Raw genomic sequence first — 14,529 nt, 5'->3', positions numbered from 1 at the left:
TAAAAAAGATTTATTCTTTGTAAATGTTACTAATAGCCATGCTCAGTAACTCATTACATTAATAATCCACATAATGAAGGCAGTTTTTAAATCAAAGGATTTTTTCTTGTAATGCTATTACATACTGTGTAATTGTGTAGTGGTCCATAATTTGTGAAAGAAAGTAAATAAAAATGTAATTAAAGGTCTCATTAATAGTAGCTCAAGGAAGCAGGTAATGTTGCCATATGATTACTTATTCTGCGTTAATAATAAAAATAAATGTTATGTGCATTTAAAAAAAAAAGGTATGAATGGTTAGCATACTTTTTTGGGTTGTCTGAAATTTTACTGATGATTGAAAGAATTTTTGGCCTCACAGGCACGTGTTCATTTATTTAGGATTTAAATTAGTTCAGTTTTATTTGTACAGCCATGTAACAAAAAGCACAGTAATGAATAATTACAGGAATTTTAAAAGTAATAAATAATAACAACATTAAAGCCACAAAAATGGCCAACAGTTTCAGTAATCACTGACAAATTGAGTTTTTTTTAAAAGCTTTAAAAGGAGTGGCGCTAATGTCAGGGGGTCCCGGAAGGATTTTCTCATTTCCATTCCCTCTGCCAGATCCATGTGCGAAACCCCACAACCTTTGCTTTGATGGAAGCTGGGCCAGAACCACGAGGAACGTTAGCAAGAGTTCCCCTTCTTGAAGTGTGCCCAAACATGCAACACACTGGCTGTGTTTAACCCCCCACCCCACGGGATAAAGCGGGGGCAAAAAGAGACACACACCCTGAAAGATTGATTGTCCTTACTTTGCATTTTTTTCTGTTTTACCTTCTTACCTTGCTGAGCAAAACAGACCTGTACAACAGAAGCTAGCACTGGCTCCACTGCATTTGCGTTTATAGCTTCCTGGTCATGCCAGTGACGTCACATCCGTCTGTTGGACAGATTACACACGTGGTTTAAGCGTGGTCATGCAGGAGCGTTCCCAAAGCGTTGTTCCTGAAGGGGAACTACGTTTTACATTAAGCTTTCTCAGGGACTTTGGAGGGGAAAAAAAGTTAGAGATAGACCTTTTTCTAAACAATTCTTAATTCTTTAAGTCACGTTAAATGCCAGATGGTTGACTTGTTAGTCTTAGTTGAATAAATGAATAAAATGATAAATAGGCATAAATAAAATCAGACATGTCTGTTAAAGGTTGGGTGTGTTCATTTAGTCCAGTTTTGGTTTAAAGTGCCATTCTTCTTTTACTACAGAACACAGAGCTTCTTTACAACATCAAACAAACTCAAACATCTACAGAGCCCCTATACTTTCAATTTTAATAAATCAGAATCCTTGATTTTATTAGTCTAGAGAACATTCTGTTTGCATCACAGTCCACATTTTGTGTTATTTTGTTCTTTCTACTAAATATTTCTATACCTGTTTTTCTGGACCTACTTAAAACTAAGACTAAAAAAGGCCCTTTAGATCAGCTTCCTGAAACTGTTCTAAAGTCTCCCCTTCAACTCCGTAATCCAGGAGGGGTCCGCCCCACTCATTTAGGTCAGGGGCACTGACCAGCTGGGGTAAGGGTTCTCCTGTGCAGGACTGGATTTGCTGATTTTATAGTCCAGATGACTCCTGTATACCAGGGGCTCCTCCAGCAGCCAATGTAGTGTTCCACAGCTATTAATCCGTTTTATTTTTTAAAGTCCATATTTTAAAAAGTCTGAGGTAAAAGACTGGAAATCTGGACACATCCAGTGTGCTTGCAAAAGTCCACTGGCTGCTGATCTCCATACCATTTTCCTGGCCTGGTTAGGAGTCTCTGGATAACCTCGAGGCTGCAGTTCTGCTGGCGAGCTAAACCAGCCCATGCCCCACCTTCCTTCTTGGGCAGATGGAGGACACTCTGTGGAATCCTCTGCAGGCCATCCCAGAAGAAGTCCAAAAGCAGGGCCCTGATGTTTGCTAGCAGGTTAGGTGGCGGATCCACGCATGCCAGCTTGTGCCAGAGAGACAACGTAGGACATCCTTGGAACTAGCAGCTTCCACCTTCTCAGCCTGCCCTTGATTTGCTTTATAGGGCCTTCCTAGTTTTTATTTAAAAACTTGTTACTTCCCAAGTATTTAAAACCACCTCTTTTCCACACCAGGCATCCTGGAAGTGTGGGCTCCCCACCTCCCCACTCCCCATTTAAAACTGTGTCTCTCTTTCCCCAGTTTACTTTTACTGATAATAAAAACACAAAAACTTTTAAAACATCAATTCAAATTTTTACATCAGATTGGGATCCCACCATTACAGCCAGGTAATTTGCATATGCTGACAGGTAGAGTGAAGCATCTAAGTGTGGAATATTAAAACCAGAAAGAAGACTTCGCAGTTTGATTAAAATAGGTTCAATAGCTAGTTTACAGCTTTCTTGACAGTGAACAGCCTTGTCTTATCCCTCTGTACACTCTAAAAGGGGCACATAAACCACCATTAACCTTCAGTAGACTCTCAATTTTACTGTACAACACATTGATCATGGCTGTGAAACCAAGGTTGAACCCAAAGTTTTCCAGCACCTTCCACAAGGATTCATGCTTAACCTGGTGAAAAGTCTTTTCCTGGTCTAGAAAAATCAGACCAGTCTTAAAACACAATAGCCTGGAGACGTCCAAAATGTCACAAATTAAGTATACATTGTCAAATATTGACCTGCCAGGCATACAGTACATTTTGTATGATCTGCTCCATCACCTCCATCAGTCTCGAGGCCAATGCTTCTGACAGCAGCTTGCACAGTAGTGAAACTGGGCGCCAGTTTTTCAGGTCTCCCTTTTTTGGCAGCAGGGTCAAGACGGCTCTCCTGCAACACGATGGGAGCTGACATGCTCTCACATTGTCCTTTATGACCCCCAGCATGTCTTGCTCTTTTACTGTTTAGAATGCTTTGAACAACTCCACAGGGAAGACTGTCTATACCTTTTCGCCCGCCCGTTCTCTATGTCCTCGAGAGCCTCCTTCAGGGCTCAACCAGTGTTAGCTCCCTGCTTAACTTCCTGGCCACTGACCTCTCGCTGCTATACAGCTTCGAGTAGAAACTGGATGTCTGCATGAGTCTTTAGGCTCTGACACTAGATCTCCTGTTTCTGTTTGCACAGCATGCATATATCTTTTCTGTCCATTTTTTTGTTCTAGACTGAAGAAGAACTTAGAAGGTGCATCCATCTCAGTGACACTTTTAATGCATGAGCAGACCAGCACCCCCTGTGCTGTTGTGTCCAGCAGGTCATTCATTTTGGCTTTTTTATTTTTTGAGGGCTCTAATATACCCTTGAATTTCTGTGGTCTCCAAATGCTGGAGTTCCACTATTTCTATCTCTAGAGCTTTTTTTTTTTTTGACATTGAGAGTGTATTGTTGACAGAATGCTTGGATTTGCACCTTAGTTACATCCCACCATTGCTGTAGGGAGTTAAAAGCTGCCTTTCTCGAATTAAAAAAAATCCATACAAAATAAAAGACTCTAAAATTAGCATCTTCTAAAAGTCTTCTTCTTCTTCTTTCGGCTGCTCCCATTAGGGGTCGCCACAGCGGATCATCCGTTTCCATACCACCTTGTCCTCTACATCTGCCTCTACACCAACTACCTGCATGTCTTCCCTCACCACATCCATGAACCTCCTCCTTGGACTTTCCTCTTTTCCTTCTTCCTGGTGGCTCCATCCTCAGCATTCTTCTACCAATATAATTCATGTCCCTTCTCTGCACATGTCCAAACCATCTCAATCTCGCCTCCCTCACCTTGTCACCAAAACATCCTACATGGGCTGTCCCTCTAATAAACTAATTTCTAATCTTGTCCATCACTCCCAACGAAAACCTTAACATTTTCAGCTCTTCTACCTCCAGCTCCACCTCCTGTCTTTTACTCAATGCCACTGTCTCTAAACCATACAATATCGCAGGTCTCACCACAGACCTATAAACTTTCCCTTTCATTCTTGCAGATACCCTACTACCACAAATCACTCCTTTCACTCTTCTCCACCCACTCCACCCTGCCTGCACTCTTTTCTTTACTTCTCTAACACACTTTCCATTACTTTGCACTGTTGACCCCAGGTACCTGAACTCCTCCACCTTCTCTCCAGCGCATATCTCCACCTCTCCAGGCTCTTCCCAACCTGCTCACTACTCTCACCACAAATCACAATATCATCTGCAAACATCATAGTCCAGGGAGACTCCTGTCTGACCTTGTCTGTCAACCTGTCCATCACCACTGCAAACAGGAAAGGGCTCAGGGCCGATCCTTGATGCAGTCCAACCTCCACCCTGAACCAGTCTGTCGTTCCTACTGCACACTTCACTACTGTCACACTGTCCTCATACATGTTCCGCACCACCCTCACATACTTCTCTGACACACACGACTTCCTCATACAATACCACAACTCCTCTCTTGGCACTCTGTCGTACGCTTTCTCTAAATCCACAAATACACAATGCAATTCCTTCTGTCCTTCTCTATACTTCTCCATCAACATCCTCAAAGCAAATAAGGCATCTGTGGTGCTCTTCCTCGGCATGAAACTATACTGTTGTTCACGGATGGTCACCTCTTCTCTCAGCCTGGCTTCTACTACTCTTTCCCTTAACTTCATGGTGTGCCTGATTAACTCCCCTGTAGTTACTGCAGGCGTGCACATCTCCCTTATTCTTAAAGATCGGTACCATCACACTCCTTCTCCATTCCTCAGGCATCCTCCCACCTTCCAGAATCTTGTTAAACAATCTGGTTAAAAACTCCATTGCCATCTCTCCTAAACATTTCCACGCTTCTACCGGTATGTCATCTGGTCCAACCGCCTTTTCACTCTTCATCCTCTTAATCGCTGCTCTTACTTCCTCCTTACTAATCCTATCTACATCCTGCTTCACCAACTCCACATCATCCAACCTTCTCTCTCTCTGATTTTCCTCATTCATCAGCTGCTCAAAATACTCCTCCATCTTCTCAACACACTCTCCCCATTAGTCAACACATTTCCCTCTCCATCCTTTATTGCTCTAACTTGCAGTACATCCTTCCCAGCTCGGTCCCTCTGCCTGGCCGGTATAAATCCTTTTCTCCTTCCTTATTGTCCAACCTCTTCTACAGCTCCTCATATGCCTTTTCCTTGGCTTTCGCCACATCCCCTTCACCTGCTGCCATCTTCTTGTACTCCTGCCTACTTTTTTCATCACCCTGTCGATCCCACTTCTGTTTTACCAACCTCTTTCACCTTATGCTCTCCTGCACTTCCTCATTCCACCACCACATCTCCTTGTCTTGCTTTCTATTTCCAGATGTCACACCAAGCACTTTTCTAGCTGCCACCCTCATTACTCCTGCAGTAGTTTCCCAATCATCCAACACCTTTTCACCACCACTGAGCCCGTCTGACCTCTTCCCTGAACCTCACACTACACTGTTCCTCCTTCAGTTTCCACCATCTTATTCTTCTTTCAGTCCTCACTCTCCTCCTCTTCTTCGCCTCCAAAACCATCTTACAGACCACCATCCGATGCTGTTTAGCTTCACTGTCCCCTGCCAACACCTTATAGTCTCCAATCTCCTTCAGGTTTCATCTCCTGCATAGAAAATAGTCCACCTGTGTGCACCTTCCTCCACTCTTATACGTCACCCTATGATCCTCCTTCTTCTTAAAATAAGTGTTCACCACTACCATTTCCATCCTTTTAGCAAAATCTACCACCATCTGCCCTGCCACATTCCTCTCCTTAAAACCATACCTACCCATCACCTCCTCATTACCTCTGTTCCCTTCACCTACATGCCCATTAAAGTCTGCCCCAATCACCAATCGTTCTTTCCTAGGTACACCATCTACATACCTAGGAAAGCATAAGCACTGTCTCCTGAACACACAACTTTTCTACCTTTCTCTTCTCCATCATATCAGCTATCTCTCTCCCTTTACCCGTCATAGTACCAACATTTAAAGTACCAACCCTAAACATCCGTCTTCCTCCTCTCCTTCTCCTCCTTCGGCCAACAGTAGCCCAATTTCCACCGGTACCCTGTCGGCTAAAGATACCTGTGGCGGTCGTTGTTAACCAGGGCCTCGACCGGGTTAGCATCTTCTAAAAGTGCAATATTAAAATGCCAGTAGGCACTCCAAGGTTTTATATTTATTTTACGGTACAATGCATTGGTCGGAGATGCCACCTGGAAAAATAAAACACATTGAAAAGAAAGTTAGCTGATGCTTAAAACCATAAAAATGATCTAATCTTGCCAGGGAGAGTGTGTTGTCTATGGGCCCATGTGTACTGTCTCTTTTTTTTATTTAGATTTCTCTATATGTCCCAGAGATCCAACTCCCATAGGCACTTATGGGTAGCTGGATAAGGTTTCATATGGTTCCTGTCCAAGTTATCTGCTGTACAATTAAAATTTATTATTTTGTTTTTCTTCTTTTGGCTTCTCCCATTAGTGGTTGGCACAGTGGATCATCCATTTTCCATACCCCCCTGTCCTCTACATCTGCCTCTTTTACCCCAACCACCTACATGTCTTCCCTCACCACATCCATAAACCTATTCCTGATACGCATATTTGATTTGGCACATGTTTTACGCTGGATGCCCTTCCTAACGCAACCCTCCCCATTTATCCGGGCTTGGAGCCAGCACAAAGAGTGCACTGGCTTGGGCAACCCTAATAGCTGGGTTTGCTGTACAAATAAAATCACCTCGCAAAACCCTGGACCCTGCTCCAGGGTCCAGACTTTTTTGGTTCTCTGGGCATGGTTTAGCTGAGCAGGGCTTCTCTGGGATGCCCCGGTTGCTTAGAGACACTGGGGTCACTCTGTCTTTTAGGACAGGTGCAGACAAGATGTCTCACGCTTGGAGACGCCATGCTGCAGTGAGAGAAAGAATTTATTTGTTTCTGTTGTTTCATCTCTTTCCATCATACAAGGCAAACCATCCCATCATTATATAATGTTTAGCATTTTCCAATTATGAAGTACACACAGGTTTATTGGATATAAAAAAGTTTCCTTTAAGTTCTACTTAGAACACTTAATGAGTGGACAAAACTTTGTTTCTGGGTTCTACAGTACATAGAGATAAATGAAGAACACTGGGTGGGCCCCCAGCCACCAGAATGTGGTCTGTTACTAAGCCATGCATCATTTTTTTTTTTCCATTTGCGAGCCCCAGGAACTGCTGCGCCGCTCCACCCCAGCAAGAACGGGGGCAGAATCCGCTCCCAGGATTAAATTTTTTTGACATTTTTTTATTTTTCTTTATTTTCTATAGATTCTGGAAGGTGAGAGGATGCCTGTGGAATGGAGAAGGAGTGTGCTGGTATTGATTTTTGCACACAAGGGAGATGTGCAGACCTGCAGTAACTACAGGGGAATTAAGTTGATCAGTCACACCATGAAGTTATGGGAAAGAGTAGTGGAAGCCAGGCTGAGAGAAGAGGTGACCACCTGTGAGCAACAGTATGGTTTCATGCCGAAGAAGAGCACCACAGATGCCTTATTTGCTTTGAGAATGTTGATGGAGAAGAATAGAGAAGGACAGAATGAATTGCATAGTGTGTTTATGGATTTAGAGAAAGGGGTGCCAAGAGAGGAAAAAGAAAGGGATGCCACGACAGGGTGCTAAAAGAGGAGTTATGGTACTGTATGAGGAAGTCAGGTGTGTCAGAGAAGTATGTGAGGGTGGTGCAGGACATGTATGAGGACAGTGTGACAGCAGTGAAGTGTGCAGTAGGAACGACAGACTGGTTAAAGGTGAAGGTTAGACTGCATCAAGAATCGGCCCTGAGCCCTTTCCTGTTTGCAGTGGTGATAGACAGATTGATGGATGAGGTCAGACAGGAGTCTCCCTGGACTATGATGTTTGCGGATGATATTGTGATTTGTGGTGAAGAAGAGCCTGGAGAGGTGGAGGTATGCGCTGGAGAGAAGGGGAATGAAAGTCAGTAGGAGTAAGACAGAGTATACTTTCTTTCGGCTTCTCCCGTTAGGGGTCGCCACAGCGGATCCTCCGCATGTTTTGATTTGGCACATGTTTTACACTGGATGCCCTTCCTAACGCAACCCTCCCCAATTTATCCGGGCTTGGGACCGGCACTGAGAGTGGCTGGGGATGGTTCCCTGACCGGGAATCGAACCCGGGTCGCAGCGGTGAGAGCGCTGCATCTTAACCACTAGACCACCAGGCGACCTAGGAGTAAGACAGAGTAAATGTGTGTTAATAAGAGGGAGGGTGCGGTTGCAGAGAGAAGAGGTGGAGAAGGTGGTGGAGTTCAGGTACTTGGGGTCAACAGTGCAAAGTAATGGGGAGAGTGTTAGGGAAGTGAAGAAAAGAGTGCAGGCAGGGTGGAGTGGGTGGAGAAGAGTGACAGGAGTGATTTGTGATAGACGGATATCTGCAAGAATGACAGGGAAAGTTTATAGGACTGTGGTGAGACCTGCGATGTTGTATGGATTAGAGACAGTGGCATTGAGTAAAAGGCACCAGGCGGAGCTGGAGGTAGCAGAGCTGAAGATGTTAAGGTTTTCGTTGGGAGTGACGAGGATGGACAAGATTAGAAATAAGTTTATTAGAGGGACAGGGCATGTTGGACGTTTTGGTGACAAAGTGAGGGAGGCGAGATTGAAATGGTTTGGACTTGTGCAGAGAAGGGACATGAGTTATATTGGTAGGAGAATGAACCTCCTCCCAAGGAGGAGGTTCATGGATGTGGTGAGGGAAGACATGCAGGTAGTTGGTGAAAGAGGCAGATGTAGAGGACAGGGTGGTATGGAGACGGATGATCCGTTGTGGCGACCCCTAATAGGAGCAGCCGAAAGAAGAAGAAGAATAAGAATTGACAGACAATTTAACACATACACAGAGCGCCTCGTAAACAAACAGAAGCTGGCGCTCACCTCACTCCATGTGCATTTTATACTTCCTGGTCGTGACGTCACCCCGCCGACATCCAATTTTTGACTGATTACACACATTATTTCAGAGTTCACATTTGGGCACATTCCCAAAGCATTTCGACGAGGGAACCTTCCTAATTTACTCTATATTGTTTTTTTCTTTAATTTATTGACTGGACATAATTGTTGAGGAGTTTCATGTCTATTTTTTTCAGTTTTAAGCACTTATGAATGAGAGAATATACCATAAACATATATGGGAATATGAACTAAACCACAACTCAGATTCGTATACTAACGCATAGAGCACTAAATAGTCTTGTGCCACACTATCTGAGGAAACATTTGTTTCATTATAATCCCCCATGCCTATTTAAATCAAAAAGTACAGGCTATTTGTTAGTACCATAAATAACAAAAACTACAGCAGGCGGCAGAGATTTCTCCAACAAAGCACCACAGATGTGGAACAGCCTTCCAGTCTCATTGTTCGAGTCTAGGCTGAAAACACATTTTTCTTTTGGAGGGAGGGTTTTTCTTCTGGAGGGATCATGTTTTGAGTGTTTTGTTGAAGTGGAATGTTTGGCTGTTGTATCCCCCCACCCCCACTCATACGCATTCACTCAGGTTTGTTGACTGCAGAGTGGAGGGCTGTCCCTTATCCCAGGGATCCTTAAAGTTTTTGTTACTTTCCCTTTTGGTCATGCTGCCATAGATTTAGGTATGCCAGAGTCCCAACTGCATCCTTCTCACACTGTACAGTGTCTTTAACTTTATTATAACAATAAGGATACCTAATAATCCTAATTTCTGTCTCCCAGTCACTCTCTCTCTCTCGGTCAAGTTGACCATGCTCCTGAGCTACCAGTGATCAGCATTCCTGCCCCTCTCCTTTCTTTAGATTTGCCTAGTTCATCCTGGCTCCCTGCCTCTGGATGGGGTTCTTTTCAATTGGAGGCCACTCTGTGCAGCTGGGGATGGTTTTCGCATCAATGGCCTAAAATTTTTTAAATTATGGAACACCAAAGGGATGGATTTCGACTGTAGTTAATATGAACAGTCTGCTACAATGGCTCAGGACCACAGGTTGCATTTGGTTGCATTTGGTACCTATCACTGCACACCTCACAAAAACGATGAACTGTAATAAATGGATATCGGGTGCCACCCAGATGAGGATGTTTTCCCATTTAAGTCTGGAATCTCTGAAGTTTTCTTCCTCATACCATCTCAGGGAGTTTTTCCTTGCCACAGTCACCACTGGCTTGCTCATTAGGGACAAATGATGCCCAATGAATTGAATAGATTCATTATTAAAGAAGAAAAGAAAGTCCAGGGAATTTTTCCTGAATGTATAGTTTTATTTTCCCATCTACACCATGCACCAAAACATATATAAAGTATAATCTATAAGTAAATAAGAAAAAAAAATGTATTAATCCAAGGTTTGAAAAAGAGCTCATGTTGGGGACATGAGCAAAATTGTTTATCAGCTTATCTGTTATCATCTGTTTGCTCGAATTTTTCTAACTTTTAAAATATTCTGTGGAATGAATAAATGTAAATGCAAAGTCAAATTCACAGTCTTCCCAAATTGTATATTACATTTTTAGACCATGTACAAACAGATGTAAACAAATAATATAAATACACAGTACATAGGTGTAGAAGACATGTATTCAACTAGGAGACTCAAACCTCTTTCTGCATGACAATGTGTGACAAAACCTCTTCCAGGATGACTCTTCCACAATACCAGCTTCATTAAGATAAGGTTTACATAGTTTATAGAGGAACTCCTGCTATAGAGCTTTGACCTCTGGGATAAATCAGAATGCTGACTGTTACCCAGCGCTCCTCACCTCACCTACATCAGCACCTGACTTTTAGTTATGTACTTGTGAATGAGCACAAATCTCCACAAGCACACTCCAAACTCCAGTGGAAAATTTTCCTGAAGAGTGGAGATTCTTATAACAACAATTGGGGACTAAATGTGGAATAGGACGTTCAAAAAACAAACCGAATCTTATACTCACAAACATTTTTCATATACTTAAATCTAACAAAAAGTAACTTATTTTACATGCATTTTACAATTTAAGAGAAAGCAGCAACTTGGCATCCCTATAGACTTCCAGTCATTAGCATAAAAACTTTAACCAGTTTTTACTTCATTTTCCTTTGTTATTTTTCTAATTAAGTCTAGTAATTTTTAGTGAGAAAATAAAATTACATGCAATGACTTTTTCATGTTATGTATAATAGATGGATATTTATTGATCATTTGATGTTCCTCAAAATTTCAGTTCAGAAAATGAATACTGAATTTAAATAAAAAACCTTTGTTTCACAATTTAAACAAGAAATGAATAAACAAATACAGTAAGCTACTGGAATTTAAAACAAGAAAAACATTTTAAAGAACTGTATACAGCTGTCAATTGTTTAATGACAGCTTTATGGCAGGACTAATAACACTTTTATAAAATAATAAAAGTGGTTTCTTGCTTTAAAGTCACAGATTTAACAAAGTGAGAAAGACAGGTTTGAAATTGTTTACAGCTATAGAATGTGATACCATTAGACTTTAATGAAAGCAAAATGTATCTCCTTCTGCAGACTTCCCTTTCATCCTCTCATCTTCTTTGGATTTAAATTAATCCTAGGTCACTCCCTGATGGAAAAAAGGGAAAATATCAGCCTATGAACAACAACAAAAAAAATCTTACCTGTAATCAAACATTGGCATGTGCATGTGGTTTTCTTACACTGATGGACTGTTTAACTCCAGTTCTCTGTGCCACTAAGAGAAATAAAAAAAAATCAGCATGATCAACTACACTGAAAAAAAAAATGCCTTGTTTACATTGCTTTAATTTGTCTTGTGTTTTTCTCTATGAGTCATTTTGTATGTTCAAACCTCTTATATCTAATTTCACTATCTTCCTGATTATGTCCACTAGACCTTGCTTTAGCTCACTAACTTTTATTATCTTCGTAGCTAATAAACCCTCAGTCACTACCCTGTTATAATCTTGGTCTTACCCTTACATGTTGAGGAAATGTCAACAGTAATAGCACAAAGATCAACTCAACTGGTCAAAGCAGTTGTATTTATTTGTGTTAAACTATGCTGCATGTCAATTCAAGTAGGCTTTTACTGTCATTCTAACTATTTATAGTACAGTATACAGCTAAACAAAAAAAATACAGAACCAATGTGTTAAATTGAAACAGCAGCATGTTTCATTTCTATAAATGTGTTTAGTAAAAAAGGAGCCAAAGGAAATTATTAAGAGACATTAACTAAGTCAGAGTATTTTGGAAGTCTATTACAGTTTTTAATTGTCTGAATTCTGAGAATTTAAGACACAGATAATACATTCAGAAAGTATTTAGGCCCCTTTCACTTTTTTTTTTTTACATTTTATTATGGTGCAGCCTGTTCCAAATAAATGTCTGTAAATGTATTAAAAAGACTTAAAAAAATTAAATATCACATGTACATAAGTATTCAATACTTTGTTGAAGCACCTTTGGCAGCAATTACAAGCCACTATGCTCTTGGGAATCCTCAGAGCAGCAGTTTTTCTGTAGCCTTCACCAGGTCTGTGCTTGCAACAATCCTCTGCAGGTAGTTCCTTTGACCTCATGACTTGGTTTATGCTTTAATATGCATTGACAGCTGGTGAACTCTAATCAAGGTGTAGAAACATGTCAGCAATGATCAAGAGAATGGGGAGCACCTGAGCAAAATTTCAAGTGTTGTTGAATGGGTCTGAATACTTATGTACATGTGATATTTCTTTTTTTAATTAATTAATTAGAATTAATTTTTTTTATTTAGTATACAGCCATTTTTAGGATTTCTTTTGCACTTTGTCTGTATGGGCTACTGAGTGTAGATTAATGAAAGAAATGAATTAGAATTTTAGTAACAGGCTGCAAGATGACAAAATTGAAAAATTATTAAGGGGTCTAAGCACAAATAATGGCATCTCCACCACTCTCCACCTAGCCCTTAGTCACCTGGAAAACAAGGACTCATATGTATAGATGCTGTTAATAAACTTTAGTTTCAGCATTTAACACTATCATTCATCATCATATATTCTAAAAGCTTGTTCGTTATCTCTGCCACTCTCAGTGCTTCAGGGCATGGGCAGCTCCAGTGAACACCCCACTTGCTTTCCACCCAGCACTGTAACGGTAGTAGGAGGTTGGCCGCCTCTCAGGACTCTCTCTAGCAGCCTGGCAGGCTCTGCCAGACGTTTCTCGGGGGGTCCTGTGCACTGTAGACAGAGGCTATACGATTTAGGTATCACCCACCCCGGTTCAACGTGGTGTCTCCCACCCCGGTGGGGACCAAGCAGGCTTTGGTCATGGAACAGGAAGTGGACTCTCTCTCAAGGAAGAGAATTCGGGTTCTACAGCGGATACTTCATAGTTCCCAAAAGGGACAGACGGTTGCGTCCTATACTGGATCTGGGTCAGCTTAACCGACCGCTTTTAAAACGGAGTTCAAGATGCTGACCTTAAAGCAGGTCGTGTCCCAAATTAGGTCAGAGGATTTGTTTGTGACCATAGATCTGAAGGCTGCATACTTTCATGTATCCATCCTTTCAGCTCACAGGAAGTTCCTGAGGTTTGCTTTTGGGGACGAAGCTTACTAATACTACTACTTCTGTTTGGTTTTGCCCTCTTAGACCCCAGAGGCTACCATGTGTTGGTTTGTATGGAAAACACTTCAGTGGTTTCCTATATCAACCACCGGGGGGGTCTGCGATCTGTACAAGCTGGCATGTCAGATCATCCTGTGGGCCCGAGTGAAGCTGCTCTCCTTGAAAACAGTGTATATTAAACGAGGGAGCAGATACCCTTTTGAGGCATGGGCCTAGACCCGGGAAATGGCAACTCCACCCGGATGTAATGGATAGGGCAGGCCATAGTTTGCGGACCTGGTAGCCTTCTCGAAAACATTTCCTGGGAGATTCCTCTAAGGAGGGATTTTCTATTTCAGGCAGGAGGTACAATAATACACCCCCACCAAGAGCTGTGGAGGCTGAGCTACCAGCCGCCGGCCTCTTCACCGAGGTGGTAGAGACCATTCTTTAATCCAGAGCTCTCTCCACGAGGACGTCGTACGCCGTAAGGTGGCACCTGTTCACTACATGGTGTAAGCAACACCACTTAGATCCTGATAACTGCCCAGTGGGTTCAGAGCTGAGGTTTCTCCAAGGGTTGGCTCCTTCCACCCTGAAGGGTACGTGTTCACCATTGCAGCCTGTCATGTCCCCCTCACAGGGCAGTTACTGGGTAAGAACCCGCTGGTGACATGTTTTCTCTGCAGCACCAGTCTCCGCACCACCACCCATGCAGACCCAAAGTGCCTGCATGGGACTTGTCCATTGTCTTGGAGGCCCTGTTGGAGCCTCCCTTTGAGCTTCTGGTCTCTCTCAAAAAAGAAGGGGATCTTCAGGCCATCTCTGTAGCACCTTCTTTCCTCAAATTTACTCCATGCTTGCGCAGTGCCTTCATCTACCTTAGATCAGGGTATGCACCTAAGGAACCCTCAGTCGTCCCACAACCTGTTATGGC

At 42.4% G+C, this 14,529-nt stretch overlaps 1 protein-coding gene across 10 annotated transcripts in view; it reads right to left on the bottom strand.

The window, feature by feature from the left end:
* Positions 1-10,268: 10,268 nt before the first annotated feature.
* The window catches only part of prom1b (prominin 1 b), a 107,413-nt gene continuing 103,152 nt past the window's right edge, over positions 10,269-14,529 (bottom strand). For all 10 annotated transcript variants that reach the window (XM_046842833.1, XM_046842837.1, XM_046842831.1 and 7 more), the window contains 2 exons: positions 11,700-11,734; positions 10,269-11,605 (listed from right to left, as the gene is read on the bottom strand). In XM_046842833.1, the coding sequence (XP_046698789.1) occupies positions 11,713-11,734 (22 nt within the window). In that variant the 3' untranslated portion in view covers positions 10,269-11,605; positions 11,700-11,712. The remainder of the gene's footprint in view (positions 11,606-11,699; positions 11,735-14,529) is intronic.

This window comes from Silurus meridionalis, chromosome 28 (genome assembly GCF_014805685.1).
Source record: "Silurus meridionalis isolate SWU-2019-XX chromosome 28, ASM1480568v1, whole genome shotgun sequence".
NCBI classification, from domain to species: domain Eukaryota; kingdom Metazoa; phylum Chordata; class Actinopteri; order Siluriformes; family Siluridae; genus Silurus; species Silurus meridionalis.
The sequence above is the reverse complement of the archived record's forward strand: the minus strand, read 5'-3'. Positions and strand labels throughout refer to the sequence as shown.